This window comes from Anas acuta, chromosome 16 (assembly GCF_963932015.1).
Source record: "Anas acuta chromosome 16, bAnaAcu1.1, whole genome shotgun sequence".
Lineage (NCBI taxonomy): Eukaryota > Metazoa > Chordata > Aves > Anseriformes > Anatidae > Anas > Anas acuta.
The window spans coordinates 16599237-16624189 of NC_088994.1; the positions used below are offsets into that span (position 1 = coordinate 16599237).

Consider the following 24953-nt stretch of genomic DNA (forward strand, 5'->3'; position numbering starts at 1 on the left):
CAGGAGGGACCAAGCCCCCCCCTACTCCTGCCCTGGCAGCGCCGCAGTTCCCCCGCTGTCTCCAGGGCCAGACGCCACCATTGCCGCCACGCTCCAGATTTTGGGTTTCTGCAGCCGCTCGCCCTGCCCAGGCCCCGGCCCCGCAGCGGGGCTGCTCCCACCTCCATCCTGCGTGGGGCCGGGGCTGGAGCCGGGGGGGGTCCCTCTCGGAGCCCCCTCGCCCTCGCTGTCCTCGCCGTCGGAGGTGCTGCGCGCTGCCCAGCCCGCCTTGTTCTCCTTCTTGAGGCGCCGCCGGGCGTTGGCGAACCAGGTGGAGACCTGCGTGAGGCTCATCCGGCTCACCATGGCCAGCATCACCTTCTCGCCCTTGCTGGGGTAGGGGTTCCTGGGGTGCTGGGCCAGCCAGGCCTTCAGCGCCCCGGTGCTCTCCCGCGCCGTGGTCGCCTTCACGCGCCCCGGCTCCAGGGGCAGGGGCTGCCGGCAGCAGGGGGGGCAGAGCCCGGTGCCGGGCAGCAGCCCCGGGGGCACGGTGCAGGCCGGTGGGACCTGGGGGCACAGAGGTGTTGTGGCGGGGGGGCCCACAGAGGTGGGGGTCTCGGGGTGGGGGTTTTGGCCCTTCCCACTCAGGCTGGGGCAGGGCAAGGACCCGTGCATCCCCCCCGCCCCCCCCTGCCCAGCACCGCACACCCCAAGGTGCCGGGGGCAGCAGGGCACGGGGCTGCGGCACCAGCAGGGCGGTGGGGCCCGGCCTCAGCCCCCCACCGGGGAGGGGTCCCCCGGGGGCTGCCGGGCATCACTTACCGAGGGCGCCAGGAGGCTCAGGGGGGGCGGCAGCAGGCTGTAGCCGGCCAGCAGGGGGTAGGGGCAGGGCAGCAGGGCTGGTGGGGGTCCCTGCAGGGCTCCCCACGGCCCCCTGCAGCCCCCCGGCTCTTGGCCTGGGCTCCCCTGTCCCTGAGGAGCTGCCATGCTGCGGGAGCAGAGCCGGGAGCTGCTGCGGGGCGTTTTATATCGGTCTGGGGGCTGCGGTGACGGACAGCTGATTAGGGGGCATTAACGCCCTGGCAGCGCCCGTTAAAGCGGCAGCGCGGATCTGGGGCAGCGGCTGGTGCCCCCCTCACCCCCCGCACCGGCTCCCATGGGGCAGGGGCCGGCACAGCACAGCCACAGAGTGCCCAGCACCCACAGCGGGACCCCCCCCAGCCCTGTGCAGAGCCCCCACGAGCAGGGGCGCTGTGTGGGGCCGTGCTGCCCAGCCCCACGCGTGGCCACGGCCCCAAGGGAAGGGCGCACACAGGGACAGCAGCGGGGACGCGGTGCACACGGAGCTTTACTGCAGAGCCAGGCAGCGCCCGGCCCCGTCTTCAATCCTGGGCCCTGAGCCCCCCACAGCACCGTGGGGCCGGGGCTGTGCTAGCGGGAGAACTTGCGGACGGCCCGGTAGGACGCGGGGGGTGCGAGGAGCTGCGCTGGGGCTCGCTCTTCCTCCGGCTGCGCGAGGTCCTCGGCCGAGCCCCAGCGGCGCCGCGCGGCCCCGCCGGCCTTGGGCAGCAGCAGGCAGCCCAGCCGCCGGTTCCAGCCGCGCTCACCCCGGCCCGAGGGCAGCTCTGGGGCCAAGCCCATCAGCATCAGCAGGATTCCCCCCCCCCCCCCCCCACCGCACCCCCCTGCCCCAGTGCCCCAAACCCCCTTGCATGGCCCCTGGCACAGTGAAGATCCCACACCCCCATCCTGTGGCCCCAACAGCCCTGCCTGTGCCCCCACCACGACCCCGAACACCCCAGCCCGTGTTCCCCCATGCCCCCCCAGCTGTGTGCCCCCCGTGTTCCCAAACACCTCCCCCTGTCCCCCCCCCAACCACAGACCCCCCCACCCCATGCCCCCCATGCCCCCATCTCATCCCACCCCGGGGGGCTCCCCACCAGCCGGGCAGGCTCTTACGGGGGGTGTCGGGGTCCCCGTCCAGCGTCCCCGCGGAGCCCAGGTAGTGCCCGGGCAGGTGCCCGCTGTAGTCCCGCAGGTTCTGCTTGGCCCCTGTGGGACTGATGCCCTGAGACACCGCTCGGGCCAGTCCCAGAGGGCCCCGGGCTGTGGTGACACCGTGACCCTGCTGGGACCTGGGGGGGGCCGAGAGCCCCGGGCGTGGGCTGGGGGCTCAGGCAGGGCGCTCACCGAAGCGCTCGATGAGCAGCTCCACGATCTGGCGATGGCCGTGGAGCGCGGCGATGTGCAGGGGGGTGTAGCCCTGGGGGACACCAGGCCCCGGGGGGGCACGGGGCTGTGCTGTGGCCCCCCAGCACCGCCTACTCCCAGGAGGAGAGACCAAAGCCCCCCACCCCACACCCTCCTGGGGACCTCCTGCTGCTGCCACCACCCTGCCGGGGTCACCCCTTCCCACCGCCCTGGGGACACCCTGGCCCCTTCCCACCCCCCCGTGCCCCCCGTCCTGGCCAGTCCTGCAGCGCGTCCGTCCGTCCAGCCGAGCAATACTCACGCCCTGCCCGGGGAGAGAGCGGCTGTGGGGGCAGAGCCGGGCACCACGCGTGAAGTGCTCGGCCCCCCCGGGCCCAGCAGCGACCGCCGGCCGGGGCCTGTACTCACGTGCTGGATGCGGCACGGCCGGGGCAGGGGAGGAGAGGCACCGTCAGCACCCTCAGCACGGGGGTGCCCCCGCCCCGGGGCCAGCCCCAGCCCGGGACCCCTCGCGCCCCACTCACCGCTCGCATGTTGATGTCGGCCCCAGCACCCACGAGCATCGTGGCCATGTCCTCCTTGCCGTGCTTCGCTGCCCAGTGCAGTGCGGTCTGCGGGGCGGGTGGGGGTGCAGGGCCAGGGGCAGCAGGATGGGGGACATGGGATGGGTGAGGGGGGGGCTCCCCCATCCGCCCCCAGCCTGCTCAGCCCCGCCAGGGCCAGCTTGGGGGCAGCACGAGGCCAGGAAGGACTGGGACTTACAAACTGGTTGTAAGGGGCGGCAGCCACAGTGGAGGGGCCAGCGGTGGGCAGAGGGACATCGGCTGCAGCCACTGAAGGAAACGCACCCTCCCCGCCCGGCCCCATGCCCCCCACCAAGTCCCTGGCTCCCCCCAGTGCCCCATCCCCTCCCCACAGCCCCTGTCCCCTCATACCCCTTCCCTTGTGGACTCTGCCCTCTCCCCACCACGCTGACAGCCCCACAGCCCCTCCTGGCCCCTTAGCACCCCTGGCCCCCGACCCCTCCCTCCCCACAGCACCCCCATCCCATACCCCCATCCCTCCCACGGCCCCATTCCCTCCATGGCCCCTCGTGCCTCCCGACCCCGTCCTCCTGCCCGTGACCTTGTCCCACCACCCCGGCCCCTCCTGCATCTCCCCCATGCCCGCAGCAGCCCCGAGCCCCCACTCACCCCCTGGGCACCACGGCGGCAGCGGCGCAGCACAGCGGGTGGGAGAGGCAGGGGTCAGTGCTGGGGGGCGGCGGGGGGCGGGGTGGGGCAGGATGGGGCACCGCAATGCTGTGCAGCACAACCTGCCCCATCCCGGGGCAGCTGCGGTGCCCCCGGCCACCCATCACCCCCCAACCTTGGGGTCGGGAGCTGGGGGCTCCGGGGCCACGCTGGGAGCCCCGCACTCACCGAGGTGAAGTCCTGCAGGATGGGGGGGGCAGGAGGCCAGGTCAGCCCCGCAGCCCCAGCCCCGCAGCCCAGCTCAGCCCGGCCCTGTGCCACACTCACCTTCTTGGTGGCCAGGGCAGGCTCCTGCTGCAGGAGGTGGCTCAGGACGGGCAGGTCCCCGCCGGCTGCTCCCTGCAGCCATTCCTTCTCCACCGGGTCCAGCTGCAGGAGACCTTCAGCACCGCTCCCCGGGGCCCCCGGCGAGCCCCAGGCCCGGCCCAGCACTCACGGCCACGGGGCTGGCGCCCACGCTGCTGCTCCCATCCTCGGATGCCTCCCGGGCGTCCTGCTCGCCGTCCTCCTCGCCCGGCTCCGGCTGTGGGTCAGGGCAGTGCCAGCCCGCGGGGCTCTGGCCCAGGCACAGCAGGGGCTCGGTGAGGGGCCGCGTGGGCGTCCCCCAGCCCCAGCGTGGCCGTGAGAGCAGGGGGAGCCCCAGGGACAGCCCCAGGGACAGCCCCAGGGACAGCCCCAGGGACAGCCCGGCCACAGCCCTCACAGCCCTGCCCCAGCCCGTGGGGTGCCTGCAGCTCTGCTCCCCCTGCTCACCGCCGCGCTGAAGTCCGTCACCAGGATCTGGGGGGGCGCAGCCCCGAGGGCCTCAGCCCCCGCTGGGGAGCCCTGGCACAGAGCCACCGTGTCCGGCGCTGCCACACTCGGGGGCCGCCCAACCTCAGCGCCGTGTCCCCAGCACTCGGCACGGCTCGGCCTGCGGGGCCGGGCACAGGGTCAGCAGCGAGCAGGGGGCAGCGCAGCCCCAGCCCCGCTGCCCTGGGGCCGCCCTGCGCCCCGCTCCGTCACCCTGCAGCCATCGCCCTGCTCCCTGCAGGGCCCGGGGCCCTCGCTCGGTGCTGGCCGCCCTCACTGCGCTCCCAGCCCCGAGTTAGGAAATGGTTAACGCCGCCTCGGGCCTTGTGCAAGAGGCAACCGCTGGCAGGAGGCCGCAGCTGGAATCCTGTCGGGAGGGACGGGAGGGAAAGGGAAGGGGAAGGGGAAGGGGAAGGAGCCCTGCCGCTGCCCCGGGACCCTTTGTCTGGTTGGGACCCGCAGGCTCCGGGGCCGGGGGGGGGGGGGGAGCGGGGTCCCTGGAGCCCCCCGAGCCGCCCCACTCCTGCTCCGCGCCACCCGCCCAGACGGATTATCCCACAGGTTGTATCCGTCGTTAAATACCGACTAATAACGCTCTCAGGATATTAAATATGTAACAAACCCGCTTAGCGCTGGCTGGGGACGGGAAGGAGAAGGTCACCGGGGCTAATGAGCCCCGCAGCACCCCCGGGCTCCCCGCGGGCCTGCGGTGACACCGGGAGCCACGGGGCCGAGGTGCCCTGAGCCAGCGGCCACCCTGGCCCCGAGCCCCCACTGCACCCCGTGGCCGAGCCCCCCCAGCACCCGCAGCCCCCACGAGCAGGGCCCTGGCGCCCCGGCCCCGTCTGCCCCAGCCCCGTCCCCACCTCGGGCTGTGCCCGTGCTCTCCGGCTGCCCCAGGCACGGCCGCCAGGACGCCTGCGCCGCCGGGAGGGGACAGCAGGGCCGGACAGCCGGGGTGCACGGGGAGCCCGCCGGGCCCCACGCTGCCCCCACAGCCCCGTAACCTTGTCCCCACGGGACTCCGCCAGCCCTGATCAGCACAGCGGCGCTGTGGATCCGCTTTATTAGATAATGGGGCTGTAATCTAGGAAAGCGCCTGTGGATTGCTGCGGTGTTAACCCTGCGTGGCACAGCTGGACGGGGAGGGCCGTGGCTGCCCCCAGACACAGCTGGCGGGCACGGCCAGGCCCCGACCAAGCAACAGCGCTCACAGGTACGGCCGCAGGGGGATGTGAGCACGGCCGGGCACAGCTCCAGGGACAGGGCAGGGCCGTGGCGGGGCACTGCCAGCCCACGGGCTGCTGGCCACCAAGAGCCTGGCTCGGCAGGAGGGACGGCACGCAGTACTGGGGGACGGGGACAGGGGACGAGCATGGAGCAGCGCCGCTGGCAGGGGCAGCAGAGCCCAGGCACTGCAGGGGCTGGGTGTAGTGGGAGCCCCGGTGCTGGGCCAGCGGCCCCCTTCACAGCCCAGCTCTGCCGTCCCTTGCACAGTGGGCACAGGGCTCAGGCAGTGCAGCTCCTGCTGAAGTTGGGTGGTTCCCGGCCTTTTTCCCCTCTGCAGATAATCAGTTTAATGCAAAAGCATAGAACTAAAACTCCGAGATTAGCTGTTATAATCACATGTAAATACTTCCAGACAATCCGCTCAGGGAGGGGCAGCGTTTGTAGTTTGGGACAGAGTTACACGGGATTTAGGCTGTTTACCACTCGATTAATTTCATGACTCCGGCCCCGAGCCCACCCTGGTACCAGCTGCCCAGCTCACTTCCCAGGAGTCAAGGTCACTGCGGTGGGGAGCAGTGATAGCACGGGGCTGCGTCAGGCAGGACCTGCCCCCAGAGCAGCACCAAAGCCGCTCCCTCCCCCCGGCCAAGGCAGGCTCAGACCCCAAAGGAGCAGACACAGGTTCCAATCCCTTTTTATTCATAACATATTCAAAGCTCAAGAACATCAGAATCGAACCCCTCCCATAACCACTAACAAACCAACTCTGCAGCAGAGTCCAACCCTCTTCAGAAGAAAAATAGAACATATTCCAACCCCTGCCTCTTCCTATTTTGGGTTCCTCCAGTCCAAAGCCCTACTGCCGCCTGCCTGCAGGCCGGAGGAGCCAAAGGAGGGAAGGCTGCCCTCGTGCCAGGACCCACGGCCAAGGCTGCCGAGGGGGAGCACCGGGCTGAGGCCGAACACGCCTCACGTCTTGCACCGTACCGCGTGGCTGTGCTCGGCCCCACAGCTCTCCCGGGATCCGCGGGTCCAGCCAGACACTGATTTGAGTTTGGCCCACACAGACATGATTCAGGGAAAGGGATTTCAGACCATCAAGTGCAACAGGCAAAGAGACCGGCTACCCGGGAGCGCTGCCCCTGCTCAGCCCATCCCGGTGCCGTGGCTGCAGCAGTCTCTGCTCGAGGCAGCTCCCTGGGCCAGGGACAATGCGCAGGACCCCGGCTGCACGCAGCAGAGTGGCTGCACACCCCTGCTGGCGTGCACTCAGGCACGTCCCTCGTAGCCCCAAAGCGATAAGGCAACTGCTGGCTGGAGAGGCTCCTGCCTGGTGCCGCTGTCCTGCTCAGCACGGCTGTCCCTGAGCGTCGGCCAGGCCTGTCCCCAGCGTTAATCTGCCAGCGTGATGACATCGTAGTGGATTCCCTGCTGCAGCTGCTGAATCTGCTCGGCTGTGGCCTCCGCGGTGAACACGCCCTGTGCCTGGGCCATGGCAGCATCAGCCACTGCTGCAGAGGAGAGGGGGTCAGCGGCTCCTCGCCCTGTGCCCGAGGGCAGGGCAGGGCAGAGCAGTGCCCGGGGCCCCCTCCACGCTCACCCCCTGCCTCCAGGGAAGGGGCACACACACAAGCCACACCACCCAGCGCAGCACCCTGCCCCCAGAGCAAGGGGGCTGGTATCAGCAAAGGTACCAGCACCTCAGAAACCAACACCAGGGGCTTCCCAGAATTACAGGGACACAGGCAGCAGGACAGCAATCCAGCCCAGCCAACCCCATCCCAGGGCACAGGGGTCCTGCCAGATACAGCGAGAGAGCAACCTCGGGCACCCCCAGCCCCCTGCAGGACTGGCTCCCTAGGAACATGGGGAAAAGAGGAGGGCAAGAGTGAAGCCAGAGGTTGGCCCTGGGACCCTGGTCCTACCTGAGACTGCTGAATGTGCAGCTGCTTCCAGCTGAGCCTGGGTGACCAGCTGCTGCTCAGGTGAGACAGGCATGTACTGGATCTGCAGGGAGGAGAGAAGACAGAGGAGAGTCCAGGACTGCACAGCGTCCCTCCTGGAGTGCTGCCCTGGCCACAGCTGCTGCAGCGAACCACTAACCCTGCACCTTCTATTTCATATCCTTCCCTCTGCAGCTGCATGCTCAGAGCCCATCTCACTGCACCCCATCAGCTCCAGCAACCTGCCTTACCTGTGGCTCCTGGAGGAACTGGCTGCCTTGTTCATACTGAATGTGGGTGATCTGACCGTCCTGTACCTGAGGATGAGAGCTGCAGTAAGGCTGGGCTGGGGATAGCAGGCTTCCCTGCCTCCCAGGGCTGTGACTTGAACACAGCAAGGCACAGAGGGGGGGAAGAGGAGGAGGAGGCCCAGCCTTGTGCACGGGTCCCTCACCAGCCTCATGCACTGTGCCAAGGGAGCAGCCAGCCTGAAGCTTACCTGGATGTGATGTCCCTCTGGGACAACAACGTACTCGTGGGGAAGCAAGTGCTGTACACCATCCTGGGCAATGATGTATTGAACCTGCAAGCACAGGGGTTCAGAACCAAACAGGTCACCACTGCCCACTGCACGCATCACAACAGGGCCGGTTCTTCTCTGGCTTCCGTGCCTTTCCCTCCCCACCCCTCCCCAGGTCTCTCTGCTGTTTCTGTCCCTGCTGCAGCTGCGTGGAACGTCTCAGTTCCGTGTGCTCTGGGACTCGTGCAGCCCCCTCACCTGGTTGTCAGACGTCACTAAGTGCTGCACTGTCTGGCCGTCAGCGGTTGTGATCTCCTGGATGTACGTCGCCTCCTCCTGTCAGGCAGTGAGCCCAGCCTCAGTGCGGGCCGGCCCCCTGCCAGGAGGGAGCCAGACAGCACACGGGCAGCGGCCGGGCAGCGCGGGGCGGTGAGGCCACGACTCACCTGGCTCGTGATGCTCTGCTCCTGAGCCACGATGATGTGCTCCTGCCCCAGAGCCTGCTGCAGCCGCTCGGGAGCCAGCACCGCCTGGCCCGACTGCAGAGCCGCTGGAACGGGGAGAAAGCTGGTGGGACACTGCTGGCCCCTGCCAGAGCCCAGCCCAAGGAGGACAGCACAGGCCCTCGGCTCTGCTCGCTGAGGGCAGAGGCCAAATGAAACTCTCCCAACATGAAGGAACCTAGAAGCCACCATGGGTAAAACCCAGACCTCCACCCCAGACTCTAAGCTCCACTTCCCCGTCCAGCTGTGAGCTGTTGGCAGCACTGCTCGCTGCTACCTGCACGTACCCAGCCCTTCAGAACCACGTGCAGCAAACACCGGGCCCCTCGGCTGGCAGCAGGCACTGCCTGTGCGGGACTGCTCCCAGCACTGCGCCCCTGTGGCTGACCAGAGCACACTGACACTGCCTCTGCACCCACCGGGTCCTGCTGCCACTGGCAACCCCAACCTTCAGCAGGAACCTGCCCCGGACCCGTTCCAGCCCTGCAGAGCCCACAGGCTGGGTGAAGCACCACGCAGGGCTCTGGCTGCAGGAAACCTGCAGGTCACCCTGGTCAGGGCACAGACACATCTTACTCTGCAGGGTGGCCAGCGTGTCCTCGTCACTGTTGAGTATGATGGTCTGCTGGGCAGCAGCCGCAGGTGCCCCTGGCCTCTTCCCCTCCGAGCTGTGCAAACGCTGCATGTGGAACTTGAGGTGCCCGTTACGGTTGAACCTACAGAGAAAGGGAAGCGAGGGGGAGTTTGTCACGGGCAGCGCAGGACCTCTGTGCTGAGAAGAACCTGCCTACAGGTACCACAAACATGTCCAAGGAAATGGCCTGTCTCAGATCCTAAAGCTTTTCCATTGGCCCCCAAGTACCAAACCTCCCTATGCAGAAGTTCCTTGGAGACTAAAGCAGGACCACCTGCAGCAGGATCCCAAAGGGCCGAGCCTCCTCAAACAGGATGCTGGGGGTAAGGTCAGGGCAGCCATCTCTTTGCTAATATCCCACCCATCTCCTCTCAAAACTCAGCTCTCCTGGATCTCTAGAAGCAGCAACAGCCCAGCAGCATTCACCCACCTCTGCCCACAAATCTGGCAGCTAAAGGGCTTCTCGTTGGTGTGCGTTAGCATGTGTCTGCGCAGGTCTTTCTTGTTCTTGGAGGCAAAGCTGCAGTGGGTGCACTTATGTGGCCGGAGGCTGGCGTGCTGGACCATGTGGCTCTGGGGGCAGAGAGAGAAGGGCACGGTCAGGCCCCAGCTCCTCCACACTGCCTGTTCCCAGGGCTGCTCCATCCCGGGTACCTACCCGGACCTCCGGCCAGAGGGCTGCAGTGAACGGACAGTCGGGACACTTGAAGGTGCTGGGCCCAATGTGGGCTCTCTTGTGACTCTCCATTTCTGCTCTCCCTGTGAACATGGCTGTGCAAATCTTGCATGAAAACTTTTTGGCTGTAGAAATCTTGCACGAGAGCTTCTTGGCTGTAGAAACCTTGCACGAGAGCTTCTTGGCCATGCCTTGGAGCGCAGGCCACTTGACCTTTGGGGATGAGCCCTCCTGCCCTTCGGAGGTCGGGGATAAAGCTGAGTCCTTCTGGAGCTGCCTGGTGACACACTGCACCAGGGGCCACTTGACGCTGGCTGCCTGTGCCTCCTGGCCCTCTGCTGGCAAGGGAAAGGCAGCATCTCCACTGAGGGGCTACGAAAGAAACACCAGTCACACCCGCTCACACTGCTGCCCAAAGTGGAGAGAAAGCCCCCCCTCCTCACCTCCATGTGATGGAGCTGGCTCCCTGAGACACCGGGTGACATGATGTAGTGATTGTTATGGTCCTTCAGAGCCTCTGTCATCACAGCTTCGCTCACCACAACTGCACGGGACGTCTCTGCAGGGCTCTCCTCCTCACCGCTGGCAGAGGACAGGGTCAGAGCGGGTCTGCCTCAGCCCCCTCCCCACTTGAGGTCTCCTCATTCGAGGTCAGAGGTGCCTCTGTCTCCCCGCTCCTCCCGTAGAGCTGACCTGTACAGCGTGCCTGGAGCCTGGATCTCCTCACTAATGGGCGTGATGATGCTGTACTCTGTCGTCCCACCAAAGGGGATAGTGATCTGCTGCAGCTCTGAGCCACCCAGGGTCGCCTCCTCATAAGCCTCCTGCACCAAAGTCTCCCCAGGCTCTGCCATGTGCAGCGTCACCAACTTCTGCTGCTGCTCAGAGGAATCCAGCTCTGCCCCTTCCTCCTGTGCCTGTGGCTCACAGGTGGTCTGTACCTCTCCTGAGTCATCTGGCTTCACTACTGCCACCTGCGGGGGAGGACAGCAAGTCAGTTGGAGGAATACAAGGCTCTGCACGATGCTCCTCTGAAGGGCAGTGGAGCTGGGCACTGTGGTGTGCTCTGTAGCAGGCACGGCCTCCCTCAGCCCTCCTCACCTGCAGCGAGCCCGTGGCCAGCTCTCGCTGAGTGCTCATGTTCAGCAGAAGATCCAGGGCAGTCTGTGTGGCAAGTTCTGCCGATCCAGCCACGCCTGGCAGGTCAGAAACAAGAGTGTGGGTCAGGCACAGCGCTCACCCACCTCCTCCTCATCCCCTCCCCTTCCCTGGGAGCTCACCTTGTTCGTAGATGATGGTGGCTCCCTCCAGGGAATCCTGTGAAAGGATGGGTGGCTCTGCTCCAGGCACAGCCTGGACCGCCTGGTAGGTGATGGGGCCAAGAGGGACCTGCAAGAGAGAGAGCAGAGCGCTGCAGCACGGCCGAGGCAGGCGAGGCCCAGGGAGGGAGCCAGGGCACGGCAGCAGCACTCACCGGCGGACTGGCCTCAGGCTCAGCCGGGGCCTGCACCTGGCTGTGCTGCTGCTTCAGCTCCTCGATCTGCTGCAGGGTGAAGAAGGGGCGACGGCGGCAGGGTGGCTCCTCAGGGTGCCTCTGAGCCCACTCCTCAAAGGAGTCAGCGTGGCGGCAGTGCACGTGGAGGCGCAGGTTCTTCTTGTGCTTGGTGGTGAAGTGACAGAACTCACAGGCAAACGGCTTCCCTCCTGTGGGAGGCAGGGCTCAGGAGGGGTCCCCACAGGACAGCAGGAGAGCAGGCACGCTCCCGGCCACATGCTGGAGAAGCAGGGGTGGAGGAGGGCAGGGGGCAGCTTTTCTCACCCGTGTGCTTGACAGCCATGTGAGAGACCAGGAAATCCTCCCGGAAGGTGGAGTACTTGCAGAAGCTGCATTTGTAGGGCTTGTCATTCATGTGCGACAGCTGGTGGTTCAGCAGCACTTTTTTGTCCTCACAGACGTAGTCACAGAACTCACACTTGAACCTGCCAGGACAGCACCGTCTGTCCCACGGGCAGCAGGGCCCTCCTGCCCACCCCCAGAGGGGGAGCGCGCGGCGCTGGCTGTACCAGGGCCCAGCAGCAGCTGGGGCCAGGCTCCTACCTGCGGTTCGCGATGGCCTGGATGTGTGTCAGCAGGTGCATCTTGAAGGTGTAGCGCTTCTTAAAGGACTTCCCGCACTGCGGTGGAAGAAAGCAAAGCAGCGTCTGCCTCCTGCCCAGCCCCACTCGCTGCCAGCCCCCCCAGGCCCACCCTCCCACCTTGTCACACATGTGCGGCTTCTCCGTGCTGTGCGTCTTCATGTGCTGCGTGAGCCTCTTCTGCATGGGGTAGATGCGGTTGCACACGGGGCACGGGAAGGAGTTCAGCTTTGGGGGCTGAGGGAGAGCACAAAGATGAGCTCATGGGGGCCAAGGGGGGGTCATTGACTTCCTTGCCCCTCTCCCCACCACAGGACCTGGGCTGCCTTTCCTCGGCTGATCCAGAAACACTGCCTTCACCGAGGCACCCAGAGTTTGTGGAAGACCCAGACATGCCTCTTCCCACATAACAGTGCCAACGGGGAACTCAAACTCACCGGATCAGCTCTCTTTTTCCTGAAAAAGAAAGAAGAAAATCCCCTCGTCAACCAGATCCCAAGTCTGAGCTCCCTTGTACCTTCAGCACCAAAAGTACCAATTTTGGAAAGGGGCAGAGGTGAGGGGAAAGGGCAGCTGTGGCTGCACCCCCAGAGCAGGAGGAGCAATACTAGCGCCCTTCAGCCAGGCTGCCAGGAGCTCTTTAGGGCTTCACTTCACCTACCTGTCCCGACTGTGCACTGTGGAGTGTCGGATGACGTCCTTCTTGTACACGCTGGTGTAATTGCACTCCTCACACTTGTAGGGCTTGCTGCCTACGTGGTTGAACATGTGCTCCTGCAAGAAGCAGGGAGGGTGCCGTGAGACCCGTGTCTACGAGCCGCCCTCTGTGGCCATGGGAACGGGACAGTGCTCACCTTGAGGGAGGACCAGCGCCGGGAGCGGTAGCTGCACTGAAGACACTTGAAGAGCTGCGGGTTGTTGGCCTCGTGTGAGTTGACGTGGAAACGCAGATCTTCGTGCGTGAGGAAACGGGAGCCACAGATTCGGCAAAGGTAGGGCCTCATCAAGGGCTTGGGTGACTTGTAGTAGTACCTGCGAACACGGGGCTGGGATCAGAGCTGTGGTGGCAAACGAGGGCTGGACCGGCCCTGGGCACAGGCCAGAGGGCCCAGCACTGGCTCGGCACACACCCCTCACCTGCGCCCCATGTACTTGCGGTATTTCTTGCCCAGGAAGCGTCGGGAGGGCCGGCCTCGCCTCCTGGGGACGACGTCTGCCTCCTCGGGGCCAGTGTTGGAGGAAGGGTCCTTGTTCTCTGAGTCAGACTGGCTGATGCTGGGCTCTGCTAGGCTCTCGCTGGTCCCATTCTCCAGGCCAGAGGAACTGGCTGCTTCCGAATTCTGCAGCTCACAGCCGGGTGCGCTTTGGGACGTCACTAAGGGCTCCACCTCCTCTCCTACTCAACAGGACACAGCAAAACTCTGTCACACACCGTCTCCGTGGGCTCCTAGCAGCTTCCACGCCACCCTCTGCTCCGACCCAGCAAGGGGCTGCTGCCTCCCGCTCACCTTCAGGCACATCCTGGGATGCGTCCTCCAGGCGAGGAAACTTGCGGGGTCTCCCCGGGCGCCGCCGCGGCCTCTCCTCACTGGAGGTGGGAACGGTGCGGCTGTACTTGGGCTGTCGGCTGCGGGGCTCATCCTCAGCTGGGTTATAGTCACTGTCCTCTGGAAGCAAATGGCCCCAAACATCAGAGAGAGAAGAGGGAAAAAGCTAAGCTATGTAAGAAATGGCGAGAACGAGTCCTACCTTCGGGGTCATCAATAGCTCCAGCATCCATGATGTCATCTTCCTCTTCTTCCTCTGGGACCTCCTCCTCTGCAGTCTTTGCAGCAGAACCTCCCTTTCGTGGACGTCCTTTCTTCAAAGCCAAAGCTGAACCCACTGCCACAGAAAACAGAAGGAGAAGTCTCTACCTGACCGAGTAACAGCACGGGTCTCTGCGCTCATATTCCCCCTCTTAGTTCTTTCCCCGATAATTTTCCCTCGGCCCTTAGCAGCGGCAGCACTACACACACCTGGCTGGAAGTGCCGCTCCTTCATGTGGTTGATCAGCGTCTTCTTGGAGACACTCTTGTACTGACACATCTTGCACTTGAACTGCTGCACCACCACCACCTCCATCATCTCTTCCAGCGTCTCCATGTCCGGCTGCTCCAGCTCCTCGCCGCCGTCTGCCTCTCGGACCTGGTCTGGCTGCATGCGCAGCTCCAGCGCTTCCGACGGCTCCGAGGGGCCCGGCTGGTCAAGGCACGTGGAGGTCGGACCGTCGGCCACAGCTTCGATTGCCAAGCTGCTGGCCAGAGCAGAGGTGGCCATCTGGGAAACCATGGGGGCACCTGCAACACCAGAACCAGCTCAGCCGCGGAGCAGATCGTGAGCTCAGTAACAGGCTGCTAACAGTCAGCACATCCTTGGTGCCTCTATGGAGGCTGTGTCCTCTCCAGGCCCCAACCCTGCCCCGCATCCCGCTGGGAGCATCCCCCAGCAGCACGCGCTTTCTCAAAAAATACCCCATGGTTTGTTGTTTTCTCTGTTGGCAGAGAAATCCACCACTGGAATACCCCGCGTGCACCCTTACCATCGTCAGGCCCTTGCAGAATGAGGTACTGGGTCGTCTCTGCTCCCCCATCCTCGGCGCTGGTCACAGCTATGCAGCCTGGGGGTGGAAAGGAGAGGAAGGGATGAAAGGATGGCAGCTGCTGGCTGGGGGGCTGCAGAGCTGACACGGCAGGCATCACTCCCGAGTTCAGACAGGAGGAACAGCGCAGGGAGGTCAGCCAGAGGCAACGCTGCCACCCAGCCAGGAGCAACTCAGAAACCTGCCAGCTGCTGAGGCGAGGCGAGGTAAGGGACCCTCGCTGAATGAGGTGTGTACACACACGTTTCCCCTCACCTCCCATGTCTGTTTTCCCAAGGTGTGGCACAGCAGCAGCTCTTCTCACCCTCCCAGCCCCATGGCCCCAACCTGCCTGTGCGCAGGGACAGCTGAGAGATCTGCCGCCAGCGCAAGCAGCTGGGAGCATGCACTCACTCTGGATGATGTCAGGCCCGATCGTGGACTCGATGATTTTGTCTATGGCAGAACCCAGGTCCGAGGAGGTGGACGCGGTGGAGTCCGACACCATGGTGGCCCCATCAGTGATGACGCTGGAGTGGACCAGGACCTGCGGGGACTCTGACACCATGATGGACTGGCTCACAGTGGAGACGCTGGAGACCAAGGTGGACTGGGCAATGGAGGACGAATCCGGCAGGTAAATCCGGGGAATCGCATCTGTGCTGGAGCTGCTCTCAGACACCTCTTCCTGGGCAAGGAGAACAACGAGGCCAGAACGGATCAGCCGAGAGACCTCTGCTGGGGGGGGGCCCTGGGGCATCCCCACGCACCTGGGGCCAAGCCCCGGGACAGCCTCGGGGCAGCTCCTGCCGAGCCCCCGAGCCCCGGGGCTGCCGGGCAGAGCCCCCCCCGCCCAGCCAGGCGGGCACCCGCCCCCTCCCCTCCCCGCCCGCCCCCGCCGCCTACCAGGGCCCCGCCGCTGCTGTCCGAGCTCTGCCCCACGCCGGAGTCGTCGGCCCGGGACAGGAGCCCGGGGGCGGCGGCGGCGTCGCTGCTGTCGGCGGACACGGCCTCCGAGCTGCCGACGCCCAGCCCGCTCTCGGACGGCTCCTCCCGCGCCGCCCGCGGGGCCGCGTCGCTGCTGCTCGGCACCTCGCGCTGCTCCATCGCCCCCGCGCCTAGGCCCGACCTGCGGGGGGAACGGCACCGTCAGCCCCCGGGACCGGCACCGGGACCCCGCCACGGCCCGGCCCGGAGCGGGGGGGGCCAGGCGGTACCGGGGGGGTCCCGGGGGTGCCCCGGGAGTACCGGGGTGGTCCCGGGGGGTCCCGTTCCCCGCGCCCCCGCCCCCGCCGCGCCCCGCGGCCCCGCCGCCATCTTCCCGCCCCCCCCCGCCGCCTCCGCGCGCGCGCACACGGCGGGGCGGCCCCGGGGCGCCGGGCGCCAGGCCCCGGGCGGGGGAGGGGCCGTGGGGGGGGGGGGCCGGGCCCGTCCCGCTCCCGGTGCCGCCGCGGGGCCGCCCCGCCGCCCGCCCGCGCGCTCACCCGGCCCCGGCCGCCGCCGCCGCCGCGGGGCCGCCCCCGCCGGGCCCGGCATCGCGCCGGCCGCCATCCCCCGGCCTCACCGCGCCGCGCCCCGAGCCGGGACTACTTACCGGCCCGCACACGCGCCTCACGCTCGCCGCCGCGGCCCCGCGCCCCTCGGCTCGGCCCGGCCCCGGCCCCGGCCCCGGTCCCGGCCCCGGCCGCCGCGTCCCGGCCCCGCGCGGCGCCGCCCGGCGGCCCGGGGTGGGGGGGGCGCGGCGGGGACTACTTCGTGCGCGGAGGGGGCGCGGAGGCGCCGCGCGGTTCCGAGGCCGTGCGCGGTGACGTCACGAAGCGGCGCCCGGGCCCTGAGCGGCGGCGTCGCGCCGGGTGGCGCCCGTCACGTGACGCGGGGCGGAAGCGGCGGCGCCGGGAGCGGGACCGGGCCTGAGGCGGCGGGGACGGGACCGGGCCTGGGGCGTCCACACGGGCCGGGCCGGGCCCGCTCGGCGGTGTTGTCCCCGTGGAGCCCCCCCGGTCCCCGTGCCCGTCCCGGTGCCGCCCCCGCCCCGTGCCCGCGCTGCCCCGGGCCCCCTGCTCGGTGCGGGCCTGGCCCGGCCGCTCCCCGCCTCCCGCTCCCCGCCGCCGCCACGGGGCCCGCAACGGAGCCTCGCGCTCGGGGACGGGGTCACACATCGCAGGGCGCTGCCGCAAGGGTCGCCCCTGTGGGATTTGTTTAAATTTTATTTTATTTTATTTTATTTTATTTTATTTTATTTTATTTTATTTTATTTTATTTTATTTTATTTTATTTTATTATTTCCCCATGGCACAGCCCTGGTCTGCCCGCTCTGCCCTGCCCTGCACTGTGCCACCCGGCCGCCCCATCCCCCTGTCTCACGGGGCCGTGGGCTCAGCCCCCCGGTGCCGCTGGCTCCGTGTCCCCGCAGGGCGGTGCCCGCAGGCAGCCAGCAGCTCGCTGCCGGCACGAGGCTGGCGGTGGCCGTGTGCCCGCCGCAGCAGGACGGGCGGTGCCTCATCTGGCACGGTGCGAGCAGCCAGCCTGCCCTGCCAGCACCCCCATGGGGCTGTCGGGTGCGTGGTGTGCTGGGTCAGCGCGCTGCACCAACCGCCTGCGACACCTCTGGGCCGGGACGAGGAGGGCCCGGGGTCTGTCCTGTGCCTGAGCCCCTTGCTCCCGTCCGGGCGAGGGGCAGCGCGGGTCCCCCAGCACGGTGCTGCCTGCCCGGGGTGCTGCGTGCTGGTGGAGGAGCCGCCGCTGTGCCATCAGCCTGGCGCGCCTCGACGTCTTCCGGCTCTTTTTCAAGCTAATTAAATACATCCTTGAAAGGTTTATGCCCTCATCTGTCACTGGGCGACAGCGTCGCTGACATTCATCCCCGGGCTGGAGCGAGCGGTGAGATAAGGAGCTGGCTGCACCACGCTGCTGCGGCCGCGCTGCCTGCGAGCAGGGTGCCAAGTCCCTGCGTGCAGCCTGGGGCTGAGGTGGCCACTGTGCCAGAAGCTGAATGAGACCAGGAGATGTTTGGGTTTTTAATTTCTCTATAAAGCCGCCCTGCAAAGCTCTGCAGTTGCTGTGGGGGAAGTGGCTTCCAGCACGAGGAGCCGAGAGGGTGCGGGGGGTGCTGTGCCTGCTGAGCTCTCCAGGAGGAGCCCGGTGCCGTGTTTGTGCCTGCAGGTGCGGGGCAGCCCCCTGTGTCCCGGCACAGCTCCATGCTCCTGCCCAAAGGCGTGGGCTGCAGGGACCCCCACAAAAGTGGCCTCCCAGGTGGGGAAATCAGGCTGGATTTCTGTCCGACCAGCTGCCTCCTCTCTCTGTCCTCAGCTCATTTTTGAGACAGGAGGGGGATTTTCCTGGTGGGTGATGGCTCCAGGGCAGGAAGAGAGAGGCAAAGCAGCCCGAGCCCTGGGAGCCTTGGGGGCTAGTGTGGGCCGTCCTGCTGCAGGCTGCACTGATGGAAGGTGGCTGAAAGCTGCGCTGTTACACAAAGATGCCCGTGTCTGCTGTCGTGGAGCATTGTACCAGTGAGAGCTTTGCTGGGATGGATGGTCTGGCTATTTTTAAAAATGCTGCATGTCCCCGAGGAAGGGTGAGCGGGGCGTTTCCAGATGAGGCACAGCTTAACTCCTGCGTGCTGCTCTGAAAGCGCAGCTCCTCTGCTGTGATGCTCTACTGCCGTGGCTCCTGTGCCTGAATTCATCTGGGGGCTAAAGAAAACGCGTCACAACAAAGAAGCTTTGGGAATGCAGGAACGGGTGTGGCTGCACGCGTGTGCCCGAGCCCCGGCTGGGGAGCGCCAGGTTGGAGGCCCCCCGGGGAGCTGTGTGGGATAACGGGGCCGTGGTACCCCATGGGCTCAGCAGGACTTGGGGCTGATTCCACAGGCTGGCCGTGAGCTGCCCCCAGCCTGCCCTGGGACGTGGGAGCTTCCCTGGCTCCACGCTGCCCAGCTCGGACGAGGCTCCTGGCAGGAGCTGCCACCAGGCAAGGAGGCTCCGTGCTGCTCCAGTCCCGCCAGCGCTCCCACTAACAGCCCCGGGCCGCGCGGCCGTGCCCTGTCCCCGGGCAGGGTTTGCTGTGCTGGCCAGCACCGTGGCTTTGCAGCGCGACCACAGCAGCTTCTCGGTGACCGAATTGCTCGGGTCAGTGTCCCAGAATAGAGGCGGCTTCTGCTGAGCGCTGCGCCCAGGGCAGCGCCTTCCCAGCCTCCTGCAACCCGAGCCTCCCGGCTTCCACCGGCTGTGATTTTGTAGTCAGTGCTGTTCCTCTTGTGTTCCTTTTTCCTTCTAAAGAAAACATCGCCAGCAATGTTTGTGTAGCTGTAGGGCATGAATCCACATCAACCGGGCTCGTATTTATATCCCACCTGCGGAGGGCAGTTGCATCAGCACATTTTGCAAAACGTTGAGCAAAACAGCCCTTGCAGCAGGAAATGGGTTTTTCTTCACACCGGATTGCTTCACCGCTCGGCTCCTTCCCAGCAGCAGCACGGCACACCTGGGGCTGCCCCGGGACGGCTGTGCCTGGGGGGGGGCGGCTCAGCCTCCCCCTGGCATGGTTCTGCTCCTGGCTCCACGTTCCCTGGGGTGCCCCGGGCTTGCAGGGGCCAGCAGGGCCGTGGCTGAGCGACCCAGGCAGGGGGAGCCGCTGGTCCCGGGGCTGGGGGAGCTGACCAAAGCACTGGCACGGGGCCGCCCCTGTCCTGTTGGGGTGCGCTCCGTGGGGCAGCTCTGACCCCACCAGGCCAGAGGAGCTGTCACACAGGGCGCAGCGTGGCTCTGCTGGTGTCCTCCCCATCACTGCTCTGCTCGTGGCTGTGGTGCCCTGCGGTGTGCTCTGTGCCCCGGGCTGGCCCAGTGCTGCCCCTTGGGTTTGGTTTGTGTCCGAGCTGGGTCGGAGCTGCTGCTCCTGCAGGGCTTCGGCACCAGCGGCGGCCGGTCTGGGTGTGCTGGGAGCTGCTGGAAGCCAAACGGCCGCACGCTGCAGCCCTGCCCGGCCCCTCCGCACGGGCCAGAGCTGCTGCTGCTGTTGTTTTCTTTCCCTTCTGGAGCCATCCTGTGGCTTCCTTCCCAGAACCTGAGACCTCGGAGCCACGGTCCAAGGCCGCCGGATCCCACCCTCTCCTCTGCTGCTGATTCATCACTGCTGGTTAGTTAAAAAAGAGGCAATCAGCAAATTACTGAAATATAAGTAAAATAAACAAGGTGGGCAGGAGACGTGTGTGTGTTGCTGGGCCCCGGCGCTGCCTCGCTGCCCCCAGCTCCGCTCAGCCCCTCTGCGGGGGGCTTTGCCGTGCCCCACAGCTCTCTGCCTGGACCTGGGCACGGGGCAGCCCGGTGCTGGGCCCCCCCGGTTGCTCCCCCGCACCCAGCCATGGCGGGGCCTGGTCCCGGGGCTGTGGCAGAGGTCGTGGAGCAGCCCGGGTCCGCTCGGTGCCCACGGCCAGGGCCCTGCAGGGCTCCGCAGCCACCGGCCCCTCTGCCCCTGCCCGCGGTGGCTGTCCTCTGCCCGCCCCCTCCGCGCTCCCGCCTGCCCCAGAGGTTGTGAAAGGCTCCAAGGGTCTCGCGGGCAGCCCCCGGCAGCTCCCCAGCCGCAGGCCCGGCCGTTCCCTGCGCTCCTGGGTGTTGTCCATATGCCTGTGCTGACAGCAGAGCTGGTCGGAGGTAATTTGGCAGCAGCCGTTGGAACAGTTGTCAAATGTTTTACTGAAATCCGGGCATGTTGCATCTACCACTTTTCCTTCTGTCTCTTGGAGTTTACAATTAAATACAGCCAGCTCTGCCCATGTTTCACCTTCCGTAAACCCCCGCTTCTCATCCCCGGAGCCGTTCTGTCGCTGCCAGCCGGCGTTCCTCGCGCCGCATCGTTCCCGTGGTGCGGGCTGGGGCAGGCAGGTCCCCGTCATTGTCACAATTGCTGCCCGGCCCTTTTTAGAAAGCAGCTGCTGTGCCCGTGTCACCGCCAGGAACAAAGCCTGCCACCCGCGCTGACGGCTGGGGGGTGCCAGGGGGGTGCTGGGGGGGGTGCTCCAGCTGGGTGCTGCGCCCTGGGGGCCCCAGGCTGCAGCCCCCTCGGCCCGTCCCACCACAGGAGGAGCTGCTGTGGGGGCTCGGGGCAGAGCACAGCCGGTGCCCGCGGGTGTGCAGCTTCTGCCTGCCCAGGGAGCAGCTCCCAGCCCTGCGGGGGCTCGTTCTGGTGCCACCACATTCCCCCGTGGCAGTTTTGGTGTCCCTGACCCAGCCGGTCCCAGGGGTGGCAGGGGGGCTGCTGGTGGTCTGTGGGCACCCCTCCCAGTGCCACCACAGGTGACAAGATCCCTGCGCTGCCCCGCACAGCCTGCCCCCCCTCACGCCAGCCCAAACCGACCCCGTGCTTTTTGGGACGGGCAGGGAGGTTTGGGTAAAATAAAAGCTCCTCAAAGCCAATGGCAAAAGCTGAACTGGAACGAGGTGCAAGAGATGGGAGCTGCATTTACAGCAAAGCAATGGAGTGATGTCCCTGAAGCTGCCAGGAGCTGCTCGGTGTTGGGAGCTCCTGAGCCCTGTGCTGTGGCCCCAGCCCTGCCCGGAGCTGCCGGGCTTCCCTGCGGGTCTCTGGCTCGGGTCCCCAGCAGACGGGACAGTCGGGGCCGTTCTTCCTCCGGCTCCAACACAAACCCCATGGCAAGGCCTCTGCTGGAGGCTGCCTCCTTTGTTCAGAGCCCCCCTGGATTCCCCACCGCAGGCTCCCCAGCAGGCAGGAGCACGGGGCTGCCTCCGCCCCCACAGCTGGGGACCGCGGGGGTTCCCCCACACCATGACCGTGCCCCCCGGGGTGTGCGGGGCTGGGGGCTGGCTGTGGCAGGGGAGCAGTCAGCGAGTGCAGCAGCACGCCTGCCAAGGCTGGGCGCGAGGGTTTTGCTCCAGGACCCTCTGGGACCCCGACAGAGGCAGAAGGGGGGTTCCCAGGGCGGGAGGGCAGGCAGGCAGGGGGATGTCCCAGCCGGGAGGCTGCACCACGGGGCCACCTGCAGCCGGGGTGGTGGCTCAGGGAATCCGTCATGTGCGGCAGGATGGGTGCTGCCGAGTGGTGACGACACGGCCACGCTGGTTTCAGTGCCCCCAGGGTGGCAGCGAGCCGCCGGCTGACACAGCCTGCGTCACCCCGGCACCGCGCGGCACCGGGAGCAGCACCGGGAGCAGCACCGGGAGCAGCACCGGGAGCAGCTGCCCCACGCCCTGGGGACGGAGCTCGGGGGGGGCCACGGCTCCTGCCCAGGCCAAAGGGCAAAGAATTCACCGGAGGCCGGTGCTGGGGTGGGAGCTCCCCGGGCGAGAGGAGGGACGGGTGGGAGGGGGCCCTGCTGTGACCTGGGCAGGGGCACCCACAGAGCACTGGGGGTGTGCGGGCTGCAGACGCACCGTGCCCGGGGAGCCGGGGGGGGAACACGGGGCAGCCCCAGCACGGTTTGCAGGAAGGGTCCTGGGCCCAGCTGGAGGATGTGCTGCAGCCCACGCGGGGCTGGCGTCGGACGGCAGATCCGGGAAGCGTGTGCAGGAATGTTGTTTCTGTCTGGAGATGCCGAATGAGGGGCAGCGGGGCTTCCAGCTGCTGACGCAGAGCTGCTCCGTGTGCCCTCGCTCTCGTGCCAAGCGCCGTGCCCGGCAGCTGCCCTGCACGCTGCGCTGCCGCTGGCCGGGACGGTGCGAGCCGCGGTGCTCCCCCCGGCCCGGCGCGGTCACAAGATGCTGACTCCTCTGACTCCTCCTGTGCCAGTTCCCCTCGCTGTCGCGCCGCTCGGCCGTGCTCCTGCCCCGCTGCCCACGTGCCAGGAGCGAGTCTGACGCCGCCGACACGCAGGACCTGGCCCTTGCTGCCCCATCCCCGTCACTGCCCCTCCCGGGCCGGTTTCCCATGGCAGGGGTCTCCGTGTGGCACCCGCCTGGGGTAGGGGGTGTCCATGAGTAAGGGCATGCCGAGGGGCTGTGGCTTCCTCTTCCTTCCCCTTTTGATGGCGGCGGTGGTGACAGACAGCCTCGTGGCTCGGGCAGCCGGCTGGGGCAGGGGGCAGCTGCTCGGGGTTTTCCGTGTCGCCCGTCCTTACGAGGGCTCTGGGCGTGGAGGGTGCCACTGCCACGCCACGGGCCGGACACGCTTCCTGGGTGCTCCCGGGGTCCCTTGGCAGACAGATCCTTTCCCACCAGCATCCCCCCTGCTGTGCTGACCGGGCTCACCACCTCCTCCTCCTCCTTGCCCATCAGCAGTGGTGGTGGCCCCAGCCTGCCCCGGTGTCCCTCTGCCTGTGCCTGTGCAGGCCCTGTGCCACCTGCCCCAGCTCCCCGAGCCACCCCACACAGGCTCAGGGCTGTCTGCAGGGCTGTGCATGGCCCTGTGGAGTTCCCCTGCCCAGCTCCCAGGCTCCTGGTGCTCCAAGACACAGGGGTATTTCCTTCCTCTTCTCCCCACAGAGCTCCAGAGAGTCACCAGAAAATCCCCAGGAAGGAGCTGGTATCGGGGCCGTGAGTCAGTGGGAGCGGCCAGGGCAGGGGCAGAGCTGCAGCTGCCCACCCCGCAGCCCCCAGCCCAAGGATGCCCAGTGCCACCCCGGGGCACCCCCCGGATCTCTGGGTCAGGCCGGGCTGCTCGGTGCCCAGAGCCTAGACCCGGGCCCCTCCTGTCATTGCCTGCTCCGTGCCCCTGCTGTGCCCCGAGCTGGGTCTGCCCTGCTCCCACAGCCACGGCATGGCTCAGCCTGCCGAGGGGCCGTGCCGGCGGTGCCATGGCACTGCGCCCAGGCTGGGAGAGCTGGGAGAGTGTGCAGCAGAAACACGGGATGGGAATAACCTGGGAAAGGCCCGGGGATCTGCCACGGCCCCAGGGGACCAGGCTGGGATCCCTGCAGCTGCACCAGGGCGTCCGTGTCGGTTTGCCCCTGTCTGGTCTGTCCCGGGATGCCTCCCCCCGGCAGGGAGCTGGGTGCTGAGCCCGGCAGCCCAGGAGAGGGGAGGGCACGGAGCAGTGCCTGCCTGGCTGGGGGGAGCGGGACCCCACACAGCAGGGCGAGGGGCAGCGGGACGGACCCCGCAGGGGGGCACCTGGCTGCAGGGCCCCTGGCTGCCTGTGCCGGGGGGGGCTGCAGCAGGGGGGCTGTGGCTGAGCGTGTGTCACGCCGGGATGCGGCAGGGGGCTGCCCTGTGGAGCAACTTCCTCGCCCTGTCACTGGGCGTTGCTGTTGCAGGGCTGCAGGATGGAGTGAGGCAACCTGGCGGTTTCTCAGCACCACTTCCGCAGGATGGGGACGGCCGTTCCCCCTGTGCCTGCTGCTCGGCTGTGCCCGGGGAGCCCCCGATGCTTCCAAGGTTCCAGCAGTGCTGAGCACCCGCAGCTCGGCTGCACGCAGCTGGATTGTAAATGGGCTGCGGGACCCCTGGGCTGGGCAGCAGGTGCACGGGGCCCCCTCCATCCCTCCCATGGGTGATGCTCCTTGGGGCGAGCCCCTCTTGGGCCCTGGGGCTGCTCTGCTGCAGGGGCTGCTCTGCTTCATCCCCAGCCTTGCTGAGCTCCAGCATCACTCGCTGCCCTCTGGCCAGGCCAGGAGTGCTTTGTCCAGCTGAGCCAGGCTTGGTACCATGCAGAGGGGAGTGGGCAGCTGTTTGGCTGCATCCCAGGGGTGCTCAGGAGCAGGGATTGCAGGGCACGAGCAGGGATGGGGCTGTCCTCCCACAGCCAGCCCAGCAGGGCAGCCCGGGGCTGTGAGATCCGGGGGGATCCCGTCTGTGCCCTGGGCAGTGTCACCGGGCTGCACCGAGCCGCCCGTCTCCCCAGCTGACGCTGCGCCTTTGTCTCCGCTCTGCCATCTGTTTTCCTCTCACTCCTTGTCCCTGTTTGCTTTCCCCTTCCCCACTCCCGTTCCCACAAGCGTCGGCACTTTGGGAGAAGCAGGAAAACACTGTCCGGTGGCGAGGTTTGTGCTGCCTCGCAGGCGCCGGCTGGGAACCTGAGTCAGCGGCGCCCGGCGGAGCAGTGCCCGGGGGACACGGCGGGTCCATGCGGGCACCAGGCGCAGCACGGAGCGGGCTGGGCACGAGCCCTGTGCCGGGCTGTCCCCTGTGTCCCCTCCCGTGGGGCTGTGCCGGGTGCCTGCTGGTGAGGGGGGTCTGAAGCACCTGTGGGGTGAAGGACCACGGGGAGCCATCCCGGGGCTGTGCTGGGGAGACACGGCCATGGTGGGGTGTGTGGGGACAGGGGCTGCGTCCCGCTGAGGGGCTGCGGTCCCCGGGCACCCTGTGGCTCCTGGTGGGGATCAGGCTCATGGGCAGGTGGGCTGCAGGCACTGGGGCTCTGGGCAGGGTTTTCCTGCTGGCTCTGACCCCATGGGTCTGGCTCTGGCACCATCAGCACTTGGCTGGCTGAGCTCAGTGCTGACCGGTGCAGCAACGTGTCTGTGGGGTCCCCAGCACCCAGCCAGCACCCAGTCTGCAAACTCCTGCTG

General features: G+C 67.2%; 1 protein-coding gene across 8 annotated transcripts; it reads right to left on the reverse strand.

The window, feature by feature from the left end:
• Positions 1-1309: 1309 nt before the first annotated feature.
• On the reverse strand, positions 1310-16232 carry ZNF335 (zinc finger protein 335). Of its 8 annotated transcripts, none has more exons than XM_068700088.1 (35): positions 16092-16232; positions 15404-15626; positions 14912-15185; positions 14459-14536; positions 13896-14216; positions 13627-13761; positions 13386-13544; positions 13015-13273; positions 12732-12909; positions 12539-12651; positions 12315-12333; positions 11998-12114; positions 11840-11916; positions 11561-11721; positions 11216-11445; positions 11022-11130; positions 10843-10937; positions 10435-10715; positions 10185-10323; positions 9724-10113; positions 9496-9638; positions 9008-9147; positions 8375-8478; positions 8187-8264; positions 7908-7991; positions 7660-7725; positions 7391-7472; positions 5102-6976; positions 4449-4602; positions 4197-4356; positions 3880-3999; positions 3705-3812; positions 2170-2801; positions 1939-2031; positions 1310-1604 (listed from the first exon to the last, which is right to left on the reverse strand). In XM_068700088.1, the coding sequence occupies exons 2-28, from the start codon at positions 15602-15604 to the stop codon at positions 6858-6860; spliced, it is 4152 nt and encodes a 1383-aa protein (XP_068556189.1). In that variant the 5' UTR covers positions 15605-15626; positions 16092-16232; the 3' UTR covers positions 1310-1604; positions 1939-2031; positions 2170-2801; positions 3705-3812; positions 3880-3999; positions 4197-4356; positions 4449-4602; positions 5102-6857. The 8 variants fall into 8 exon arrangements, with proteins under 8 accessions (XP_068556189.1, XP_068556188.1, XP_068556187.1 ...); XM_068700087.1 differs by lacking the exon at positions 16092-16232 and adding an exon at positions 15982-16079; XM_068700086.1 differs by lacking the exon at positions 16092-16232 and having other exon boundaries at positions 2170-2601; positions 2715-2801; positions 15404-15823.
• Positions 16233-24953: the final 8721 nt, after the last annotated feature.

Coding starts and splice junctions, on each gene's coding strand:
- ZNF335 (XM_068700088.1), bottom strand. CDS start 15,604: ATGGAGCAGCGCGAGGTGCCGAGCAGCAGCGACGCGGCCCCGCGGGCG. Junction 15,186..15,403: donor ACAGCAGCGGCGGGGCCCTG/GTAGGCGGCGGG, acceptor CTCCTTGCCCAG/GAAGAGGTGTCTGAGAGCAG. Junction 9,639..9,723: donor CCCTCTGGCCGGAGGTCCGG/GTAGGTACCCGG, acceptor CTCTGCCCCCAG/AGCCACATGGTCCAGCACGC.